This window comes from Dendroctonus ponderosae, unplaced genomic scaffold, assembly GCF_020466585.1.
Source record: "Dendroctonus ponderosae isolate FM_Combo_2020 unplaced genomic scaffold, Dpon_F_20191213v2 Dpon_F_20191213_12, whole genome shotgun sequence".
Lineage (NCBI taxonomy): Eukaryota > Metazoa > Arthropoda > Insecta > Coleoptera > Curculionidae > Dendroctonus > Dendroctonus ponderosae.
In genome coordinates, this window is record NW_026017316.1 from 3158272 (window position 1) to 3178069 (window position 19798).

At 51.0% G+C, this 19798-nt stretch overlaps 4 protein-coding genes across 5 annotated transcripts in view; 2 read left to right on the top strand and 2 right to left on the bottom strand.

Moving 5' to 3' along the window:
• LOC109538761 (echinoderm microtubule-associated protein-like CG42247) overlaps positions 1–1625 on the bottom strand; it is a 7217-nt gene extending 5592 nt beyond the window's left edge. Inside the window, exons 1-5 of the mRNA XM_048662921.1 lie at positions 1368–1625; positions 1006–1180; positions 615–783; positions 393–560; positions 239–332 (exon numbers count right to left, since the gene is read on the bottom strand). Coding sequence (XP_048518878.1) covers positions 239–332; positions 393–560; positions 615–783; positions 1006–1180; positions 1368–1370 — 609 coding nt within the window. The 5' untranslated portion in view covers positions 1371–1625. The remainder of the gene's footprint in view (positions 1–238; positions 333–392; positions 561–614; positions 784–1005; positions 1181–1367) is intronic.
• Positions 1626–2839: 1214 nt separating this feature from the next.
• LOC109538758 (phosphatidylinositol 4,5-bisphosphate 3-kinase catalytic subunit delta isoform) lies at positions 2840–7516 on the top strand. The gene is made up of 17 exons (XM_019906135.2): positions 2840–3205; positions 3259–3490; positions 3575–3831; positions 3890–4145; positions 4202–4386; positions 4435–4659; positions 4720–4919; positions 4978–5140; positions 5199–5434; positions 5490–5633; positions 5696–5953; positions 6015–6203; positions 6264–6415; positions 6479–6630; positions 6928–7101; positions 7153–7272; positions 7332–7516. Exons 1-17 carry the CDS (start codon positions 3056–3058, stop codon positions 7458–7460), a joined length of 3222 nt encoding a protein of 1073 aa, XP_019761694.1. The 5' UTR covers positions 2840–3055; the 3' UTR covers positions 7461–7516.
• LOC109538734 lies at positions 7511–9774 on the bottom strand. Of its 2 annotated transcripts, XM_019906107.2 has the most exons (10): positions 9476–9774; positions 9264–9423; positions 9065–9202; positions 8944–8998; positions 8695–8890; positions 8539–8648; positions 8360–8483; positions 8100–8310; positions 7826–8050; positions 7511–7772 (listed from the first exon to the last, which is right to left on the bottom strand). In XM_019906107.2, the coding sequence occupies exons 1-10, from the start codon at positions 9613–9615 to the stop codon at positions 7596–7598; spliced, it is 1536 nt and encodes a 511-aa protein (XP_019761666.2). In that variant the 5' UTR covers positions 9616–9774; the 3' UTR covers positions 7511–7595. The 2 variants fall into 2 exon arrangements, with proteins under 2 accessions (XP_019761666.2, XP_048518820.1); XM_048662863.1 differs by having other exon boundaries at positions 8944–9202.
• Positions 9775–10422: 648 nt separating this feature from the next.
• On the top strand, positions 10423–13442 carry LOC109538735 (NF-kappa-B inhibitor cactus). The gene is made up of 6 exons (XM_048662889.1): positions 10423–10567; positions 11135–11483; positions 11830–12028; positions 12084–12240; positions 12665–12990; positions 13067–13442. Exons 1-6 carry the CDS (start codon positions 10516–10518, stop codon positions 13118–13120), a joined length of 1137 nt encoding a protein of 378 aa, XP_048518846.1. The 5' UTR covers positions 10423–10515; the 3' UTR covers positions 13121–13442.
• The last annotated feature ends 6356 nt before the right edge of the window (positions 13443–19798 follow it).

The following is a 19798-nucleotide window of genomic DNA, read 5'->3' on the forward strand; positions in this document are numbered from 1 at the left end:
TGAATACACAGGGATAATGAGGAGTAAAATTACAAAGGCACAATAGGACAGAAATGACCGCGGTGCAAGGCCAAACATCACCTCGGCGGTGAGGAAAGGGTGTTAGTGGGTAAACAGCTTAGCTGGAGTCCCACACAACCCCGCTCATTTTGACAGAGAGCACCAGCTCTGGGACTGCATAAAAGAGCATTTCCCAAACCTCACCGAAAAGGAAAAAAAACCTACGAGGACCACATACCTTGAACGTCTTGTAGGAGGAGACCACGTAGGAGGCGCCGTCTTCCAGCTCATCTAAGCGGTACTTGCGATCGCCGTCCATGGAGAAAATGTACCTGGAACATTGCCGGATGAGTGGAGGGCCTTAAGCGCCCAGCTTGTCTGGGATGGCTTACCGTGCGCCCCTGGGCAGGTCCATGCGCAGCGACAGCTTATCCAGCAGCGACTCCAGATTGACGATGTCTCGGCCGGGCTTGAACCGGAACTCGACGCCCGGAAAATACGGGTCGCCATTCTTGTAGAAGATCACGCGGCGCGCCTTCCAGTAGCCCAAGTTTGAGTACCTGGAGCGGAACACGAGGGACTTGATGGGGTTGAAGACCCTGCCGGTTGCTTACCTGCTGGCGGCGAGCTCGCCGCGGCTTTTGGGGCGCAGCGGCGGCGCCTGCATGGAGGACACGTCGCTGGCGTTGTCCGCCATCAATGGACTTGGAGGGCCCTGCCCCCAGTACCCGCCTACGGCACTGACTGGAGGAGGATTGTCATCTTCGTCGTCGCTCAGCTCGTCTAGAATAGGAGGCAAACAACCGATACTCAGTGCAATTTGAAGGGAAAATCTGCCATTTTCCAGGCGAAAGTCCCTTTGTTGCTGACCAGCTGGGCGCCAATTTGCATAATCGACGGAATGCGTGCCAGTCGTGGCCTACTTTGCGAAAAGCGGAATCTGGCTCGGTGGGACAGTTGGAGGACAAGGCGAACAGGAAGGCAACTGGACTGGACTGGACATACCCGCTTTGTCCTGGACGTCGTCCACTGCGGTCGGCACCAAACTGAGCGCGTTCGCATTTTTCTCATTGGGCGTCTCAGCGTCGTCGGGAGCGCCGTTTTGGGCTTGGACGCTCTTCTCCTCGATTGCGTCCACGTGCTGGCGCATTCGGCTGTTCGAGCGAGAGGGCGCCACTGACTGGAAATGGACATTGATGGTCAGTCTTTACTGGAAAACTGCTTGCACTTGGAGATTGGAAAACTTCACAGGTTAATGTAGGTACTGGCCACAAGACAAAAACACGTTTTTGATGTTCCCCCAAACCATTGCCAGCAGTTGTTGTAGGGAGAACTTGCGCAAAACATGCAAAAAAAACGCCACTTACCATTTTGTTGGACTTTCACTAAAAAAGAAACGGCCAGTACATGTAGCCTGAAGACGGCGAGGGAGAAACGACGACCAACAACCGTTAAACCATTAGCTGCCGGTCACCAACACTAAATGGGACTTGTTGCTCGAAAAACTCCAAGAGTATTGACTCCCGAGGAGGGAGTTTGGGAATTCTCGATTGGTCCTCAAAGCCCTATCCTTGACCAATGGGGCTCCAGTGCGGTTGGCCTCTTTATGGCAAGACCGGTGGAGCAGTGGCGTGCCACCCAACGTCCAGCAGCCAATTGCAGCAGGTGCAGTGGGAGGGTGTGAGTCAAGTGTGCGCCACTGCCGGTGCACTTCCAGCTCCGAGAGTGTCGAGCTGATGGATTAATTAGCGCAATCTAATGGGCAAAGGCGCATAGCGTTGACCATTCCCTTCTTCGGCGGTGCGCCCCTGCCTTTTATGCCCTCTTGCCACCCCTATTAGCCTATCCGGAGTGGCGAGCCGCAATATACTTTAGATGTTATCGAACATGCGGTGATTTCAAATAATTACCGTCGAACTAAGTTTCCACAAAATCGGATCCATTCCTCCCTAATGATCCAGTTTATGGGAGCGTTTAGGTGTGCGAAATTGCCCACCCCCAAGGCGCTGCCCTTGTAAGACGGGGGGTGGGCCATTAGCGGTAACCACCGAAAAATCGCACCATAAACCTGAATCACGCCAACAATTCGCAGGAAAACGTACACGTTTGACCTCAATTACCTCAAACAAGCGACATGAGACGTGGATTTCGCTTGGACTCTGGAAATACACACTTGTAAAACATTGGCGCCAATAAAAACTGATTATGTATGCTGGCCCCATAAACGTACGGTCACGATTCCGGGGAAACGCTCCCCAAGATGACCTCAATAATGGTCACTTTGTGGACCCATTCTGGAAGAAGTGCGATTCAACGCAAGTTTCACTTGGGTGGGCTTCCACTTGGGTGGGCTGAGTCTTTTGGACCATGCGTTTTACTTGCTTATTGATAAAAACTCTAAAATCGATCTGTTAATTTTTTACATAAAACACTCTTAGTTTGTCAGAATTTTGCGGTAAAACGTTAGAAAAAAACGCGTTTTTCTGTTTAGTGGTAGTAGTAGTTTTCTGTTTAAGTAGTTAAACTCGATTATTTTATGTAAATTAAGTTGTTTAAATCAAATATTATGTTCAAAAGGTGACTTTTTTTAAAAGCACATCAAATCAAGTCAAATATATATATAAAAAAAACACCATCTCAGAATAAATGCTTAAATCTATTCAAATTTTTAAAAAAGAAAGTTCTCCATACCAGCTTTCGAATACATTCGAAGACCATTTAAAAAATTCTAAAAACAGAAATTTGGAGACATTAAATTATCGACCGTTTCATTTTTAAATCTGCCATTTTTTTTCCCATCCATTCTATCGCTTTCGAAGTTCTTGTTCTGGCAACGCTGCCGTTAGACGCGAGTGTCAGATGGCAGACTAGCGTGACGTTTGATGTATACACAGTTGTTGTTGTTTTCCGACTTTAATGAACGGAATTAAATAGTGAAATTGCCGGCAAAAAGGAACAAAAGTGCGGCCTAGTGGACATGGAGCATTTCTTGCAGCCGACGGCGAAGCAATTCACGTAACTCGTTTCAGTGCCGGTGAAAATTTACGTCCCAACCATGGTGCCGATACCAGCCGAATACATGCCAGATTTCTGGAAAGAGATCGCATCCGAATGCTCGACGGTGGAATTGACCTGCCTGATGCCCAACGGGATCATTGTATTGCTCACGGTCAACTACAATGCCACCCTGGCGGCCATCAAAGAGGTGAGAAGGCAGAGCCAGCTGAAGAGCGGCTTAACATTAAGGGCCTGTTTCAGGACTTGTGGGACAAGGCCGAGAGGTTTCCCCTCTATGGAAAACTGCAGACGGATATGTCGAAGTACCTCTTCAAGGTGGTCAATGCCATGGCGGAGGAGGAGGAGTTGAACGATGAGTCGCGCAGACTGTGCGATATCCGGCCCACTGGCGGCGTCCTGATCATATCCGAGTGCAAGCTGAACTCGGCCGACCACTCGGTCAATGTAATCATCGGCAATCTCATCGGAAAAGGTGAACGATGAAAGCGACTGGCGCTCCTGGACCACACTAGGCGCTCCTGGACCACACTAGGCGCAATTTCATTTCATATTGCAGGGCTACAGGATTTCGACGCCTTCAACAGCTCCGAGATCAACGAGTTCCGGTTCAACATGCGACAGTTGGGCGAGCGCATAGTGGAGACCCGGAACCAGGGCAGCACCCAGGAAATACTGTTCTACCAGTTCCCACCCCGCATCTCGGAAAACGACGACAGTTCGATGCGTGACTTGTCTCGCATGCGAGTGGCTATCAAATGCGACAACGAGTACAAGAACGTCGTGGAAAGCGACGAGTTCGGCGCCAATCAAGATGTAGGTAAGCGATCAATGAGCGTAGCGCCGCCACTGACTTGGTGCATTGGACTTCCAGACTCTGCACACGTCGTTCCAGTTCGAGGTGCCGCCCACTTTCACGCCCGAAGAACTCCTGGAGCGCATCCTGGCCAAGAAGGCGCAACTGCTGAAGATCAGCAACGAAAGAGTGCAGGATTATGTGCTGAAAGTGTGCGGCCGGGACGAGTACCTGCTTGGCGGCTACAAGCTGTGCGAGTACCAGTACGTGGAAGACTGTTTGTCGCTGTGTGCGACCCCCACGTTGGTCACAGTGCACATTGACCGGATACCCGGTAGATTTCAGTTTGCCTAGTAGAAAGTGAGAGGAAACTGAAGCCCAATTTTTCAGTGGTGCGTAGCGACTACGGCTACCTGCACATCAAGCCGCGCACGGATTCCAGCTCGGGCAAGACGCTGGGCAAGAAGAAGAACCCCAAAGCGCCGCCCCAGTCCTCGTGGACAATCCCCGACAACTATGTGATCACTCTGAGCACCGCCAGCAAAGTGAACTGCGACACCAAGCGCGCCTCTGAGGTAAATGTCGGTTGGATGAGCTTTCGGCGGATAATGCTAGTTTTGTAGATCGTTATTCAAGTGGGCCTGTTTCACGGCGGCAAGCCCTTGTGCCAGGCCGTGCGGACTGAAGAGCAGGCGGTGTCCGAACGAGGCGAAGTGGATTTTGAAACGGCCATCGAGTTCGACATCCAGGTCTGCAACATCCCACGCAACGCCAAACTGTGCTTTGCCCTGTGCGAGATAAACCGACTCGTTAAGGGGACCAAGTCGCGCAAACCCAAAGAGCCAAAGGTCAGTAGTAGAATCAGCCAGAAGTCACTAAGTTGAAGCGCAAGCCTTCTGGCTGTACAGGACAACCAACTGAACCCGATCGCGTGGGCCAACATGTCCGTCTACGACTACAAAGGCCAGTTACGGACTGGCGCCATGACCCTCTACATGTGGACATACGCCGAAGACGTCATGTCCGATGAGGTGCTTCATCCGCTGGGCACCACAGTGAGCAACCCCAACACGGGCTACGCCACTGCTTTGACCTTGGTGTTTCGAAGGTCTGTGTGCCTTTGCGTGTTTGCGCCCTAAACTTGCTTAAATGCAGCTTAATTGCAGCTTTTCCGAAGAGAAAGTCATCGTCTACCCGAGCAATGACGAGGTGCTCAAGTACGCCAACAGCTTGGAGGAGCAGCCCATGGAGCCTCTAGACCAGGAGACCAAGGAGAATCACCGCAAGCTGATGAACGACCTGGAGAACTTGTACGACATCCACGATCAGGCAAGTGGCGGAGGTCTGGCAGGGGCGGCGGCTTATCGGACGATTGCATGGGTTGCAGGATCGAAAGAACATGTGGCGACACCGCCGCTACTGGATGATGCACATGCCCGACATTTTCCCCAAGTTGCTGTCTTGCATCGACTGGGACAAGCGCGAAGAGGTCAGCCAGGCCATTGCTTTGCTGGAAGAGTGGCCGATGTTGCCGGTAGAAAAGTCCTTGGAGCTCCTGGACTATGCCTATGCGGACCCGCAGGTGCGCCGCTTTGCCGTGCTCAAGTGTCTCAGACACGTCTGGTAATTACCCGGACGCCACTGTGCAATTCCCCCGTCCCTATTCGGGTGTTTTCAGCGACGAAGATCTGCTGCTCTACCTGCTGCAACTGGTCCAAGCCATCAAGCACGAGCTGTACCATGAGTGCGATTTGGTCAAGTTCCTGATCGAGCGGGCTCTCAGCAACCAAAGAATCGGCCATTTTCTCTTCTGGCATCTGCGGTAACCTCCCCAGGCCGCCTACCTGTAACTGTGGCCTAACCGGGGCGGCTTGTTGTGTGCAGGTCCGAGATGCAAGTGCCATCAGTATCAGTGCGGTTCGGGCTGATTCTGGAGGCGTACTGTAGGGGCAGCCAGGAGCACATACCGATTCTGCAGCGACAGCTGAAGGCCGTGGAGAATCTGAAAAAAGGCACTGAGGTGGTGCGGAGCGTGCAGAGCAAGGAGAAGGCCAAGACGGCGCTCAAGCGATACCTGAGCAGCGTCGGCGAAGAGATGGTGCGCAGCCCCTTGGAGCCCAGCTACCGGTGCAGCCGGATCAAGTAAGCGGCATGGTGGCATAGTGTGACTGCCACCCTGTTGCTAATGGGGATTTTGTTCCAGAGTCCAGGACTGTAGCGTGATGGACAGCAAGATGCGCCCGCTCTGGATCGTATACGAGAACTCCGACCGCTACGGTGAGGATGTTTACATAATCTTCAAGAACGGAGACGATCTGCGACAGGACATGCTCACTCTGCAAATGCTCAAAATCATGGACCGACTTTGGAAGCGCGAAGGACTCGATCTGAAGTAATTTCCCCGATGAAAGTCTTCTGGCGGTTTCCAATGGGTGGGTTGCAAATGTTTCAGGATGAACCCATACAATTGCATTTCATTGGAGCACCGAGTGGGCATGATCGAGGTGGTGCTGAACGCCGAAACAATCGCCAACATTCAGAAGGAGAAGAACAGCGCCGTTGTTGCCAACTTGTACAAACATTCCAAGAAGGACTCCATCCTGGGTGGGTTCCCAGCATACGCTTTCTAGTTATTAAGGGCCTGGCTAATCCTCATTGGGGTTGCAGCTTGGCTGAAGGACTACAACACGACTGAGAGGGCGCTGTCCAAGGCCATTGAAGAGTTCACGTTGTCCTGTGCCGGCTACTGCGTGGCCACATACGTGCTGGGCATCGCCGATCGACACTCGGATAACATCATGATAAAGAAGAGCGGCCAGGTAGGCGGTTGGGTCTAGGCCCGGGTAACACTGTGTTGAGTTGCGCTTTTGCGTTAATGAGTCAACTCATTTACCGATGACCGAGACTGGAATTTTAAAATCTAATCAACATTTTTTATGAGATTGGATCGATTTATCAGCAACGGGACTGAGTTACTGCGCCGTTGCGTTTAGTTGGCGCACCACGCCATTGCGCTAGTACTGCGCCAACTCCTAAAAATTTACCGAGTTACCCAGGCCTAGTCGAGTCCAGATCCATGTGGAAAGAAGCCACAGTTTTTGTTTGTTGTTTGGCAGCTTTTCCACATCGACTTTGGCCACATTCTCGGCCACTTCAAGGAGAAGTTCGGCATTAAACGGGAGCGCGTCCCCTTTGTGCTCACCTACGACTTTGTCTACGTGATCAACAAGGGCCAGGACAAGTCCAGCAGTGCATTGGAGTTCAAGATATTCCAGGACTGGTGCGAACGGGTGAGTCCAGAACCAACGCGGCGAAGCCACAAAACATCTTACTTCTTCCAGGCCTTTATGATCTTGCGCAAGCACGGCAACTTGATCCTTTCCCTCTTTGCAATGATGATCTCCACGGGCCTGCCGGAGCTCAGCTGCGAGAAGGACCTGCAATACTTAAGGGAAACGCTGGTAAGTAATGGCTGAAGGTGCCAACAACTGGAGGCTTAATAGTCGGCGCCTGAATGTAGGTGTTGAGCAAAACCGACGCGGAGGCTTTGGAACATTTCAAGACCAAGTTTGACGAAGCCCTTTCAAACTCGTGGAAAACGTCCCTGAACTGGGCGGGGCACAACTTCTCCAAGAACAACAAGCCGTAATCGGCCCCATTTTGTACATATTTAGGTTGTAAGAGTGATAAAGAGCGATGTGCCAATATCGTGATTAATTTTAATCCAACTCAGTGCGAACATAATTTACTATTACTAGTTGGTGATGGTTCTTGTGCAGATCATCTAGGAGTCAGTGGCCTCCAATGGGGGGCAGCTGTAGTGGCGAATGTTCCGCGGCATCACCATGCCGTGCTGGTTCTTGGCGCAGCCTCTCATGTACGCCACCACTGCATTGATTAGGTGCTCGGGAACCATGGGGCCGATGCCTGGCAGGGCTTCCACGTGCACGTCTTCATATGGCTTTGTTAATTCAAGCCTCAGTAGTGGGAAACATTCTGAACAACAGCCGTTACCTTGACGTCCTGGTCTTGCTCTACATCCCCGCCGCCACTGATTAAGCTCTTCGCTTCCTCCTCGACGCTGATCAGCTGCACCTCCCCCACTGGGCCGGAGCCGCCCAGCTGAAAGTGTTTCACTCCTTGTTGCTGCGACTCAGTCAAAGGCATTTCCTCGATGAGGCGACACTTGAACTTCTCCAGTTCCTCGTCGGTTTCGCCTGCCAGCTCTTGTTGGAGCGCCTGCAAAATCCCGAATGTTGCTGGAGCTCTTGGAAAATATCACGCTCACTTTGAGCCGCTGGAGGTCCTCCTGCAGGGTGGCATCGTCCTCAAATACCGCGTCGAGATCCCGCACAGGCTGCTCAGTGAGGGTGTTGACTGATTCGTATTCCTTCACTTCTTCGGCTGAATCGGACGCAACTGCTACTGGCTCGGGTTCGGGTTCGGGTTGCGGTTCTTCCTTTTCCTCCACCTGGTCAGGCTCCAAGGCCTCTTGGCTTCTGAAATACACGACTGAAGGAGAAAAAAATTAAACGTGCAGATGCGAACCCTTGTTCCTTTTTGCTTTCCTGCTCCTCAGTGCCTTGCTCGGGCTCTTCTTGCGTTGGTTCCTCGGGCGTTTCATCCTGCTCCAGGTACTCTTCCGGGTCCTCGTTCTGTTTGAGCAGGTACTCTACAAAGCAAAGTATTGGCAAGAGGCGCTAATTGAAGCTGACGACTGCGCTTGCCTATGGAGTAATGGTCGTCCTCAGGCAGACTGGGGCAGGATACGACCTTGTCCACCTCCTCCAGCTTCTCGCCCTCCTCCATCGACTCCGTGGAGGTTTTGGTGAGGATGCTGCAAGAGTCTCCACTTATCAAGTTCAAACCACCGAGGTTTTTACCTTTCATCCAGTTCCACCACCGATTCCTGCTGCTCCACCTCCTTGGCGTCCTCCTTTTCTGCCTTCTCCTTCCACAAGGAGAGAAGTGAGTCGCGAAAGGCAAAATTCCTCACAGTTTGGTCACAGGACGCGTCGATTCTGGCAAGAAACGTGTAAAGCTCCAGGAAAGTCTCCAACTGGATCATCGCAGAACCACCTGGAAAATCAATGTAAAGCCCGGGAGAGCTTTGGGGCAGGTTCCAAACTCACCCTCCGGTTCCTCGGTGAGAATTTCGCAGATCAGAATCATCGTATGTGTCAAATCCTGCAAAAACCACAACGTTTTTGGTTTGGGAATTGGAGAGGTTTTGCAGTGCAGCAGACTACTCACATCCGTCAGGGTTCCAGCGCAGACGGCGATAAACTTCAGCCAAGGGATGGCCTGGGGGTCCTCGAACCCTCCCAGACAAAGCAGCTGAATGAGGGTGTGGTGCTGGAGGCAGGCCCCGATCCATCGGTCCCACAGAATCTGCAATAGCGCGCTTTTTAAATCTAGCTAAGGACCATCGGGTCGCAACTGGAAACCTTGCCTTGAACGGTATGCTGAGGTTGTTCTGCAGCTGGTAGAGCAGCGTTTTCAGCCATCCAGGAGTGATCCCGTTGAAGTCCCTAGGAATGGGGTACTCAAGGCGGGGCTTGATGGGCGGAGGGACATTGAGGGAAAGGCAGCGGAAGTAGGCCGTCGACCACCTGAAAAGCGCCCAGTAGGGTACTTGCCCTCTAACGGACCACTAGAACTCACTTGAGCAGGTCGGAGGGCTGAGTTCGGATCGCTGCCTTTGCATACTGCCTCAGCAAGTAGGGGAACGACGGAGGAATGCAGATCTGCTCAGAACAGTACAGATCCTGCGCCATTGTTGTAGAAGCAACTGACACCGTCATGTGAATTGTTGTGTGTAGTGTCAAAGTTCGCGGCGGTTTCCATGGTGACTGGTGAGGGGATTCGATTGTGGCGAGTTCAAAATTCCAGAGGCCTCCTGGTGGCTAAAATTATAACTGCAAGTTAAGCAGTATTTATTATTATAAAAATGATACTGCGCCAACTCGTGAAAATTCACTGAGTTACCCAAGGGGGGGTCATGACCCCCCCATTCAATTCTCTATCCAACGATGCCAAAACGAATTATCTGGCTGGAATGGTTCTTGAAAAACATCGAAAAAAGCAGCGTCATGTTCAAGTGGATTTTGCAACTCTAGTGTCTGCTATTCAAATTTCGCTTTCTGTGTCAAAACTGCTCGAATTTCCCCCTGGCCTTGTGTTTAATCGGGGTAGCAGCAAATCAAATCGTCTGCTGTAAGAATGTGTCAAATTTGACACTTTACAGTAATTATTGTATGACTGTTGATGAATTAAAAGAATAAATTAAAGCTGGATCCGCCCCTGGTAGCACACTGTGTTGAGTTGCGCTTTTGAGTTGAGTTGATGCCGCTCTGCGCGCTAGTGAGTTATAACTCACTGCGTCGCAGTTTTTGTTTCCTCTGATGTACAACGCGCGCTACCGAAATAGTCAATTTGATGTAGTTAACATGCTTTCATCAAAGTGTTAGAATTTGCGAAAGTTTCACGAGAACTTTGAACTCTTTAGGCATGTTGGATCTATTGAGAACCCGCGGCAATTTTCCGGTGACTGCACGGGTTTTCCGGGCGTGACAAGCCGGTCCTGACCTAAAAGCGGGCGCCGATTGCGCTCAGTTCTACAAAAGCGTGCCTACGTGAAAGAAGAAAGCGGTGCGCAAAGAAAGCGGTGACGTCGCAGGGATTTTGTTTGAAATTGGGCGCCAATGTCGCGCGCTGACCAGCTGCGAAGGGTCTTGACTGCGTTCTTTCACAGTGGTAAGTTCGCAGCCATTCACCCCTCTAGTAGTCTAATTAGTGCCAATTCGCGCACAGCGGGTGGCCAACAAACGCGGCTGCACGCCGTCCGCATACATTCGGAATTTTCCTGATAAGTTGCAAATTCTGTGGGTTTAACCCAGGCAGGGCCGGCCCTAGCCCTAGCCAACCATTGAGCCAATAGGCGTCGACGGTTCGTATTCGTGCCGGTGGAAATGTGGCGGAATTCTCGGGCAAAAAACCCGCGATAATGCTTCATGCGTCACTTTGGGTATTCCGACCGCTTAATGGACTTTGGGGCGAGAATTTTGGCCGGCTGCATTTCCTCAATCCGGTGAACGTCGACCAAGGCGGGCTAGCGGCAACACCGGCAGCGATATCGCGTTCGCGTCATCATATCGCGTACTTGACTGACCGACCGCCCGCCCCCCTCTCGATCATTCGCTGTTTCGCTGCCAAGTGGAGTGCTGCTCGCCGACGTTCGCGAGTTTTTCGAATGTCCCCGACTGTTTAGTGTCCCGAGTGTCCTGTCCGATACGCGCGCCATAATGTCGCGCCCTGTTTCAGATGCGGACAAGCCGAGCGGCCCAGATGAGTGCTGCGACATAGCGGAGTCGCGGGGTGACAGCGGCTTCATTTCCAGCGGAAACCTGATGTCGCAGGAATTGTCCTGCGAGGACGTTGCCGCTCGCCCGCAGCCCGACTCGGGCATAATTGAGGACCGGGCAAAGAGCCCGCAGGAGTCCATGCGACTCGACAGCGGCGTGTGTCTCTCCTCCGAGCTCAGTCTGAGCGAGAAGCTGTCGCAGCTCAGTCTGGGCCTGAACGACCTCAGCTTGCCCAAGCCACCGGTCCGCACTACCAGGGAGGAAGTCCCCTGGCAGCTCTACTACGAGCAGGACGAGGACGGAGACACGTAAGTAGCACCGTTTTCCGCTTCCTGATTGCTCAACCACTTCGCAACCTTGATACCTATGGCCATGGCCGTGCTTCTGATCTCTGCCCGATGGCCTGTCCGCTGCTTGCCAGCCCTTTGTCCCTTTGCCCAGCCTGCTAAGGAGTTCCGGGTGGTCCCCAAGCGCCAACGCAAATTGCCATCGAAAATTGCGCCAACTCTGGAAAATCCCGCAGCCGTTGTGTGTGCGTCGTTTGTTTGTCGAAACATTTGAAAGCTGCTCGCAGTCGGATTTCCCCACGGAATTCGGGGCGGGCAGCCAACCAATTGAAAAAAACCCAGTCGCGTGACGTGTGCACTGTTTCAGGCATCTCCACTCGGCGATCTTCCACGGCTACGCCGAGGTCGCCTTGGCGCTCATTCGCTGTGCGCCGCACCCCCGCCTGCTCGACACCCCGAACGACGCCGGCGAGACGCCGCTGCACATCGCAGTGGCCACTGGCCAGCCCCCGGTTGTTCGCTGGCTGGTCATAGCTGGTGCCCGACCCAACCCCCGAAACGCGCAGGTAGCGTAGACCTGCTGCTCTCCTTCCGCATGTAGAATCCTGCTGTTGGTTGCAGGGGGACTCACCGCTGCACATCGCCTCCAAAATGGGCGACCTGCACTGCGTTCGGGCGCTCACAGACCCGCTGAACCCGAAGCATCGAGACGCCATGGCGCTGACCTACCCGCCCGCCCCCCACGAGAAACCCAAGTTGGAGCAATGGAACTATCTGGGTAACTATCTGGGTATAAGACCAACGTAAACAAACGGCTAGAAGAGGAGCGAAGAGGTGCGCATCCGAAGGGCCTTCGGTCGGGAAGACATCAACAAGTTCCTGGTTGGCATCCAGACGGCCATGGGTTCGGAAATAGCGCGCCGATGAATCAAGTGGGCCCATTTTAGGCATCAGGAATGTCGGCCGAGTTAAAATTAAGCGGCCGCACTGTTGCCGCCCGCTACGACGCAGCCGCCATTTACATATCAATAAATTGTCAAACGTTCATCGGGGCCGGAATTTCCGACATATTGGGAATTTTGCCATGATTCGCAGAATTCAGCTGGTGGGCGCCTGTGTCACCTGGGTGACGCTCGACGCCACCCAGTGGCGTCACCGCTCGATTCGGAGCGACTGCTTCTAACACTTTTAATCGGTTGCAGGACAGACCTGCGGCCACGTGGCGGCCGAGCACGGCCACCTGGATATCCTGCGCCACTTGGTCAGCTGCGGCGCCGATATCAACGCCCGCGAGAGCCTGCAGGGCTTGACTGTCCTCCATTACGCCCTCCAGAACCGAGACGACCGAATGCTGCAGTTTTTGCTGAGCGAGTGTCGCGGCCTGAATCCCGACATGCGCAGTTACCGTGGCAAAAACGCTTGGCAGATGTTTCCCTACATTTCTGAGCGACTCACACTAGCCCTGAGACAGCGGGGCGTCGAGTCGCCCTGCTCCAGCAGCGACGAGGAGACCAGCGACGACGATGAGGTGGTGATGAGGGGGCACTCGCCCCCCTGGCCCCACCATTACGTTTGAGTGACTAACGACTCCCGTCTGTTGCCAGATGGGGTACGAAGAGACGCCCGCGGCCATGCTCCTGGTCAACGCACACGCTTGATCCGAACCATCCGCACGGGGGCCCTTGTGGACGACAGCGGCGCCCCGGGCGGCTGAATCGGCCGCTCCCCATTGTACATATCCAGGCCGGGAACCGGGATTGGAACGGGTCGCGTTGCGGCCCGGCCTACTTGGCCGCAATGAGAAAAGACTAAAAGGCAAACATTGTGTTCGTTGTAAAATCCAATGCTAGAACGTAAACCGTTGTTGTATTTATTGTTAGCGTTTAAGTTCCTCCAGCCCCCCTTTGTGTTTTTCTTTGTATATAGATGTACCCCTGACGTGGTAGTTTAGCATGAARACAAATAGAACCTTCCAGTAAATGGCGAATTTCTTTCGTTTTKCCACCAGTAATGCGTCCAGATAAGACGCTGMTTATTTGGTATCTGGAAAGGCCCCGGTGKYTTTTAATTCCTTGCTGCTCGTTGCATTCCTTGTCTCTTTCCGATGAAAATGATGTATCACTCGAGGTATTTTGAGGAACGTGAATTTTTTGGAAAAATCCACCTCATGAAATTTTCGACCAAAAATCAAAATTTTACAATCGGGTTKTTTGCTCTTATTGGATTGTTTCCGACCTAAGAAGTTGCCCAATGGCGAACATGRAAGCTGTGGGTCGAAAATAAGATTGCGACCGCTCAAAMACACTCAACATTGCAATTCAAACATAAATGTATAATTTTTACACGATTCAAATACTGTTTGAATTGAAAATATTGTTCGTGATGTTCGTTTTTGTAATGGATGAGGTTTAGGAAATGCTTTCTGCCTAGAGTTTTGGGCTGTATAAGCCTCCAGCCTGGCTGATTACTTAGTAAATCCCTTTCGCTCATCGCTCAGGCACTCCTTCGCTTGCCCTGTTTATTCAATGAATAAGGATAATAAGGATATGTAATGGCGTACGCAGGACTTCATTGTCTCGTTGTTTCAGTAACTTTCCAAAGGGAAAACTAATAAAAACGTATATACCATAGCCATCAACCCTACGCGGATGTATACAAGCGTTACTGCGATGAGCCACTCGCATAATTTTAACCACCAGTTATAGAGCGTCGTTGAAAAAATGGCGAATTCGCGACGAATTGTTTTGCGTTTACCGGGAACTTAGGGGATAGCGATAAAGGCGAATGCACTCCCTAATTCTTTGTCGCTGCGATCAAGCCGTGCAACTGCAAGAAGAAGTTTGGATTATGTTGGCTGGGGCAAAAAGGGGCAAGACCGCAGAAAACGGCCAGCCCCAGCCTGTCTATTCTCGTATTATAAATGATGCCTAGACATGTCGCTTATAATGATGTAGGCAAATGTCTTGTGTGTGTGCGGATATATTTAGACATTTCAGCGCGTTTTCTATGTTTGTGAAGCGAGCCGATGTACCGCCTCAGACAGATCGTCTTTGGCGAATTATTCTCACTATTTCCGTCGCACTGTGCTGGACCGGATTTCGGACGGACGGATGGACAGTGGCTCGTTTAAGGTCCAGACGGCCTGACCCAATTCCCGAAACCACACAATGACCGGTCCGAATCAGTTGCATCAAGAGAAATGCATTTAATGCGGTCAATTGCTGATCTCTGACACGATTTTTTACGTTAATTGGCAAACGGAAAAGTGGCATTTTCGGCCACCGTCGTTCAAACATTTGGTCTGGAGCAGTGCAACATGCATAAGAGGCGCATAAAACGGGCCACTTTTAACACATAATCGGTCATTATGCGATCGCAAACAGCCGATTAAGAAACGATCCCGATTCCGCAAAATGCTGCGAACAATCGCTCGTTACTTTTAACGGGCCGAAAAATGAACGTTTGCTTGTAAACCAACCAAAGTGAAAACAATCATAATCATTTGCGCTTTGAGCAATTCGACAACAAGACTTGACGAGGTTTAAACACACTCGATTCGATTTTAGGCAAATTTGCTGCATAAGAAGAAAGACCGTGGCAAAGAATAGGCGGATTTTGCCGGAGGAATGCGCCTTTTGTGGTGCAAAGCCGGTAGCAATTTAAAAATGCAAATGTAGCAAAGCAAAACCAACACTTAGGCGCCATTAAGCGACTCTATATTTTGCATAATTTGCAAGCTAATCACATAATTACAGCCATTAGCGTGATTATTAATAACGCATTCAAGTATGGGCGTTTGCTGTCCGATTCCGGGAGCAGAACTCGCGACCATTTGGCTTTTAGATGCCTGTGAGAAGCCGTGGCGGCGCAGCACCGGCCAACCCAAAAGCCTCATAACTCTCCTATTTCAAGCTGAAATTGAAAAACCAAAATTTCACCTGATTTGCATTTTCTTCAGTAAGAACAAACGCAAGTTGATCGGAAAGGGAATTGATTTCCCAATAATTCCGCCAAAAGGAAATCGTACAGGGCGCCGCACCACCGGCCAACCGCCACCGCTGAAGTCGGGCTGCTCTGGCTGCACCACAAAGATGCGAGAAGAGCCGCACCGCACTTAAGTGCGGCCTGCCTTCCAGAGCCTTCGATGCATAAACAACGCAACTATAAATAGTCCGTTTAATGCAAATTACGTGATCTTAGTGTGGTTTTTCTCCGATGAGGGGTAATTAGATTGTTTTCTTGCGGGAATGCGAGCAAGGCGCCAGCCAGCCAGCTGGGCTATCAGCCCGTGCCTTACTTCCATTGGCGTTTCTGTCGGCTCGGAAAGTGCAGGAAAATGTCCCCCTTAATGGTAATTGGGCCCTCGTTAGAGCGAAAATAGATCGGGAGCTGTTAATGTCAAGGCCTCCAGCTGGTACCGAAGGCACCAGTTTTTTGAGCAAAACTGGCGATTTCGGCGATTGCTTCGTTACCCCTTGACCCAATTTCGGCTGACACCAGTCTATTGATTGTTTGTTTGTACACGTTCTAAACTGGATGGCTGATAATGCCAGATAATTGCAGAAGGCGGTGAAGTAATCGCCGCCGGCGGTTTGGGTCACTTTCCTGGCAAGGAAAATCTCCGAGGATGCCGAAGAATGAATGACATGTTCTCACACATTTCTGCGGCCCAATGCGATGCGAAAAAAGCCCGCGATCAGAATTGCACATCGGCGGGCTCGTATTGCTGCACGCGTGGATCCGGCGGACGCGACGTCGCTCGCAGGACGCTTGCACTGCTTCGGAGGCGCGCAAATCGGCGCCCCGATCGATTTAACATTGTTGGCAGTACCCAAAGAAGGCAACAGCCTCTTGGATCCACTTTTTACCACCGAATGGCGATATTGTTCTGTTAGATTAGGTGCAGTTTCATTTAGTAGTTTAACGGTCTGTGCCCGATCCACTTTGGAAAGAAACACTGCCTACTTTGTACCTGTTCAGTTGGTTTCATTATCGGAAATGCCTGCATGCTTAATTGGTCGTCAGTGGCGCCTCGAGATGAACCCAACCGAAGAGCAGGCGGCTCTCTGGATCAGTAACCCGAGCTCGATTTGCAAAAAACGCGAAATTCCAAAAATAGTCCCCGGAAAGCGGGCGTGTTTGTTTACGCGGTCCGGCAAAAATCGGCCAATTCGGATCATCTCATTAATCGGCAATTAATCGCCCATTTACTCGCAGGAATCCGACATCAGCTGTTGCCTTTGTGGCTGCACGGCGTCGATAAAGGCGCAGCCAGGCCGCTCCACGTGCGCTTTTTGCAATGCAAAGATGCCATTATTTGACTGGCAAATGGTTGTGCCGTTTTGGGTGAACAACCAGCGGCGGCCGCATCGAATTTGCAAATGACCGCCGGCCAAATCATGCATCATGCATTTGCCCCAGTCGTTTGGAAGGGAAATTCGCATGCAAAGCGGCGCCATTGCCCGCCACTGTTTCAGCCTGGGCGACGCCACTGCTTCTAATTAGCCACAACATTGCATGTAGATGGGATTTCATTCCCTATTGATACCGGTATGGACACCCTGCTGGGACTTTTGCCTGCAAGCGGCGATCAAGTGGCAGTGTGCGGAACCAATCGGATCATCGGGATTCAGGAAATTTCGCTTAACAACAAGGAAACCGCCTGCTTCTGACATTCCTGCTGCGGAAATTGGAAAACCTGCAAGTATGCGATCGATGTGCGTCCCGATCGAATCGATATTATTATTCATACGGTTTTCGGTCATTTTCGCATCCAAACGGCCTGTGAAGGTGAAGATCGCTTGCGACCCTAAACCGTTTTGCTGCAAACAAACGTTAGTGATGCATTTTTTCCCATCGGCGCGGCCCGCAAAAGCAAAAAAAACCCAGCCTCTACCTGGGCGAAGAAAAAACGGTCAGGTAGAGAAGAGATACTGTCGGTACCGATGAAAAAAACCGATTCAAATTAGTGATAATGTGAATGATTTGAAATTTAAATGGCTCAACCCTTTTTCGGTTCGCACGGGGTTCAAAAGTCGCTTAAGTGACGACGCCGATTGCATTTGGGCGGCCCGCCACAAAGTGTGGCAAACGAAAATGCGAATTGCGTTTCTTGGAAAAATTGCATTTGGGCAATTCATTTTCTGGTAACAGTAAAACTGAAGTGAATTTTCATCGCAGGACCGGGCTCGGCTCGATGTTTTCACTGTCCGAGCGACCAGGGGAAACTTGAAACGTTCACCCACGCTTGTTATCCCTAATTAATTAGTGGCCCACGCCATCTCTATCTATCACTGCTGATGGCCCATTTTGCTTTTCTCCAGACTAAGTGGGCGCTGAAACCGGGCAACAGGCACTGTTCGACCTAATGGACAGGACAAGGTGAAACAGGAGCAGCACCAGACACTCGCTACATACATGATTTTACACGATCGCCCAAGACAATTGCAGTCAGCATCAGCTCAGCCACTGACTGGAGCTGAGGAAGGTTTCGAGATGCGTAAGGGCTTTGTGCGGCCAGCAGGAATCCTCCGGTAGATCGGCAATTACGTGCATAACTCAGCCGCATGGAAATAGACTTGGTTCATAAATCAGGATCTATTTCAGGCTATTTATAGAAGGGGATTGCAGATTACTTAACATCAGCTCTCATTAATCGCCATCGTAGTCGGTTGGTTACCTAATCGGGCGATTTGCTCGGATCGCCTTCTAACCGTTTCTTGTTTTGAGCAGATTTGTGCTCGGCGTCCAGCCCAGAAAGATGTTGGTGCCGGGAAGTCCAACAAACGGTCGTGATTTCCAAGTAAAACAGCCTTTGTTTGATCAGCCGAGGGAAATTACACCACTGATGTAACAACAGCTCTGCTCAGCAAATGTTGTTTCGGCCAGTCGCAGCAACAATCGAAAAAACAGCGTGTGTTTTTCCCTGATGGTTGCAAGTGGTGTGCCATGCGGTTGCTTGGCCATGGGCGATGGCTCGGAACGACACGGAAAAAATTGGGAATTTCTGGGGGGCCGGAGCACTTTTGAATTGTGCACTCATGTGAAGGCCATATTTTGGGGCAAATACGCTTAGTAACAACATTTGCAACGTGAATTTGCCTGTCGATCTGGCGATGAGCTGATTTTCCGCCCAGATTCGGCGGTAACTGTTTGTTGATTAAGCAAACTGGGCATGTGCGACTTGGGTTTTTCGGGTTCGGTCGCCTTGGCACACGGTTTTCCTCGCTTTGCTAAATGTCGGTAATTGCACAACAGAGATAAATGTCCCCACGGCGATTACCATTTCCGGAACGTTTACTGAATACCAATTCTTCGGATGAATCCACTAAAGGTTGATCTATTGCGAGATTTTGAATCGATTTAAAATTCAAATCCGTTTTGCGCTCGCTCCTCTCCTGTCGTCCGCTTCTTAACCATTCAGCATACAGGATACCATTTTCCGTTATGCAGTGGCCACACGATAATCAGCTCGGATGACGTCGGCGATAAGAAGAATCATCTGCATTTTCCTGCTTCTGTCAATCACTTGCAGTCCCGAAAGTCGCCCTATACTTTTTACCTGAACCGAGGGCGGAAGAGCAACTGTCGAGGCTATTTATAAGCACCCTCCAGCAGCCGGCACTGCCTTATAAGGGCGCAAAACCGCTACCTATTTTTAACACCCCCTGAGTGTTTTTTGCTGGTTCTTTGGGGCCGACATCTGATCAGATGGGTTGATGTGCATTTCCGGGGGTTTCGAGGAACAGCACGTGTTCCCTGGTAATTAAGCGTTTTTTTGCCCTCGCGAGTTAATTGAAAATGGCAGGCTGCACTTCGGCTGCTCGATCTCCTTATGGGCCATTAATGGTCAATGGAAATTTCTGAGCGATAATCACTTTTCAGACCGTTTCCGGCGTGCCTGCTTAAAATTCAACCGCAGTTTTGGGAAATTTTCGCACACATTTGGGCCGAAAACTGCAAAATCCTTAATAGCTCGCTTAAAAGGTAGCGTAGAGCAAAAGTGAATACCACATTTAGTTTCAGAGATATTTCAGATTTTTGGAAACAACGTTTTTGACAAAATCATGAAAAATCCTAAGCGTGTTGGAAGGGCTTTGCGATATTTGCCTTTGCAGGGGTTTCCATATGGATAAAATACACATTCGTTCGTTCCGCAACGAATTTCAGGCCTGCAGATTGGCAGTTGGATGGTTTTTTCCCGAGGATGATGGGTTCCCTACTGGCCGACTGATTTAATGAGGTGGTGGTGGCCTGAGCTGAATTTCAAGCGATCTGGTTGTCGCAAGTTGGGCGGCAATCAGGGCCGAAGCAGGGCTTCGAGCACGCGAGTCCAG

Bases quoted from the DNA above. Each gene is read 5' to 3' on its own strand.
- LOC109538758 (XM_019906135.2), top strand. From the start codon at position 3,056: ATGGTGCCGATACCAGCCGAATACATGCCAGATTTCTGGAAAGAGATC. The intron at 5,954-6,014 runs GTAAGCGGCATG...ATTTTGTTCCAG, and splicing joins TACCGGTGCAGCCGGATCAA to AGTCCAGGACTGTAGCGTGA. The intron at 6,416-6,478 runs GTGGGTTCCCAG...TTGGGGTTGCAG, and splicing joins CAAGAAGGACTCCATCCTGG to CTTGGCTGAAGGACTACAAC.
- LOC109538735 (XM_048662889.1), top strand. From the start codon at position 10,516: ATGTCGCGCGCTGACCAGCTGCGAAGGGTCTTGACTGCGTTCTTTCAC. The intron at 11,484-11,829 runs GTAAGTAGCACC...GCACTGTTTCAG, and splicing joins CAGGACGAGGACGGAGACAC to GCATCTCCACTCGGCGATCT. The intron at 12,241-12,664 runs GTAACTATCTGG...AATCGGTTGCAG, and splicing joins GGAGCAATGGAACTATCTGG to GACAGACCTGCGGCCACGTG.
- LOC109538734 (XM_048662863.1), bottom strand. From the start codon at position 9,615: ATGACGGTGTCAGTTGCTTCTACAACAATGGCGCAGGATCTGTACTGT. The intron at 8,311-8,359 runs GTTCGCATCTGC...CGTGTATTTCAG, and splicing joins GAAAGCAAAAAGGAACAAGG to AAGCCAAGAGGCCTTGGAGC. The intron at 8,051-8,099 runs GTGAGCGTGATA...GGGATTTTGCAG, and splicing joins AGGACCTCCAGCGGCTCAAA to GCGCTCCAACAAGAGCTGGC.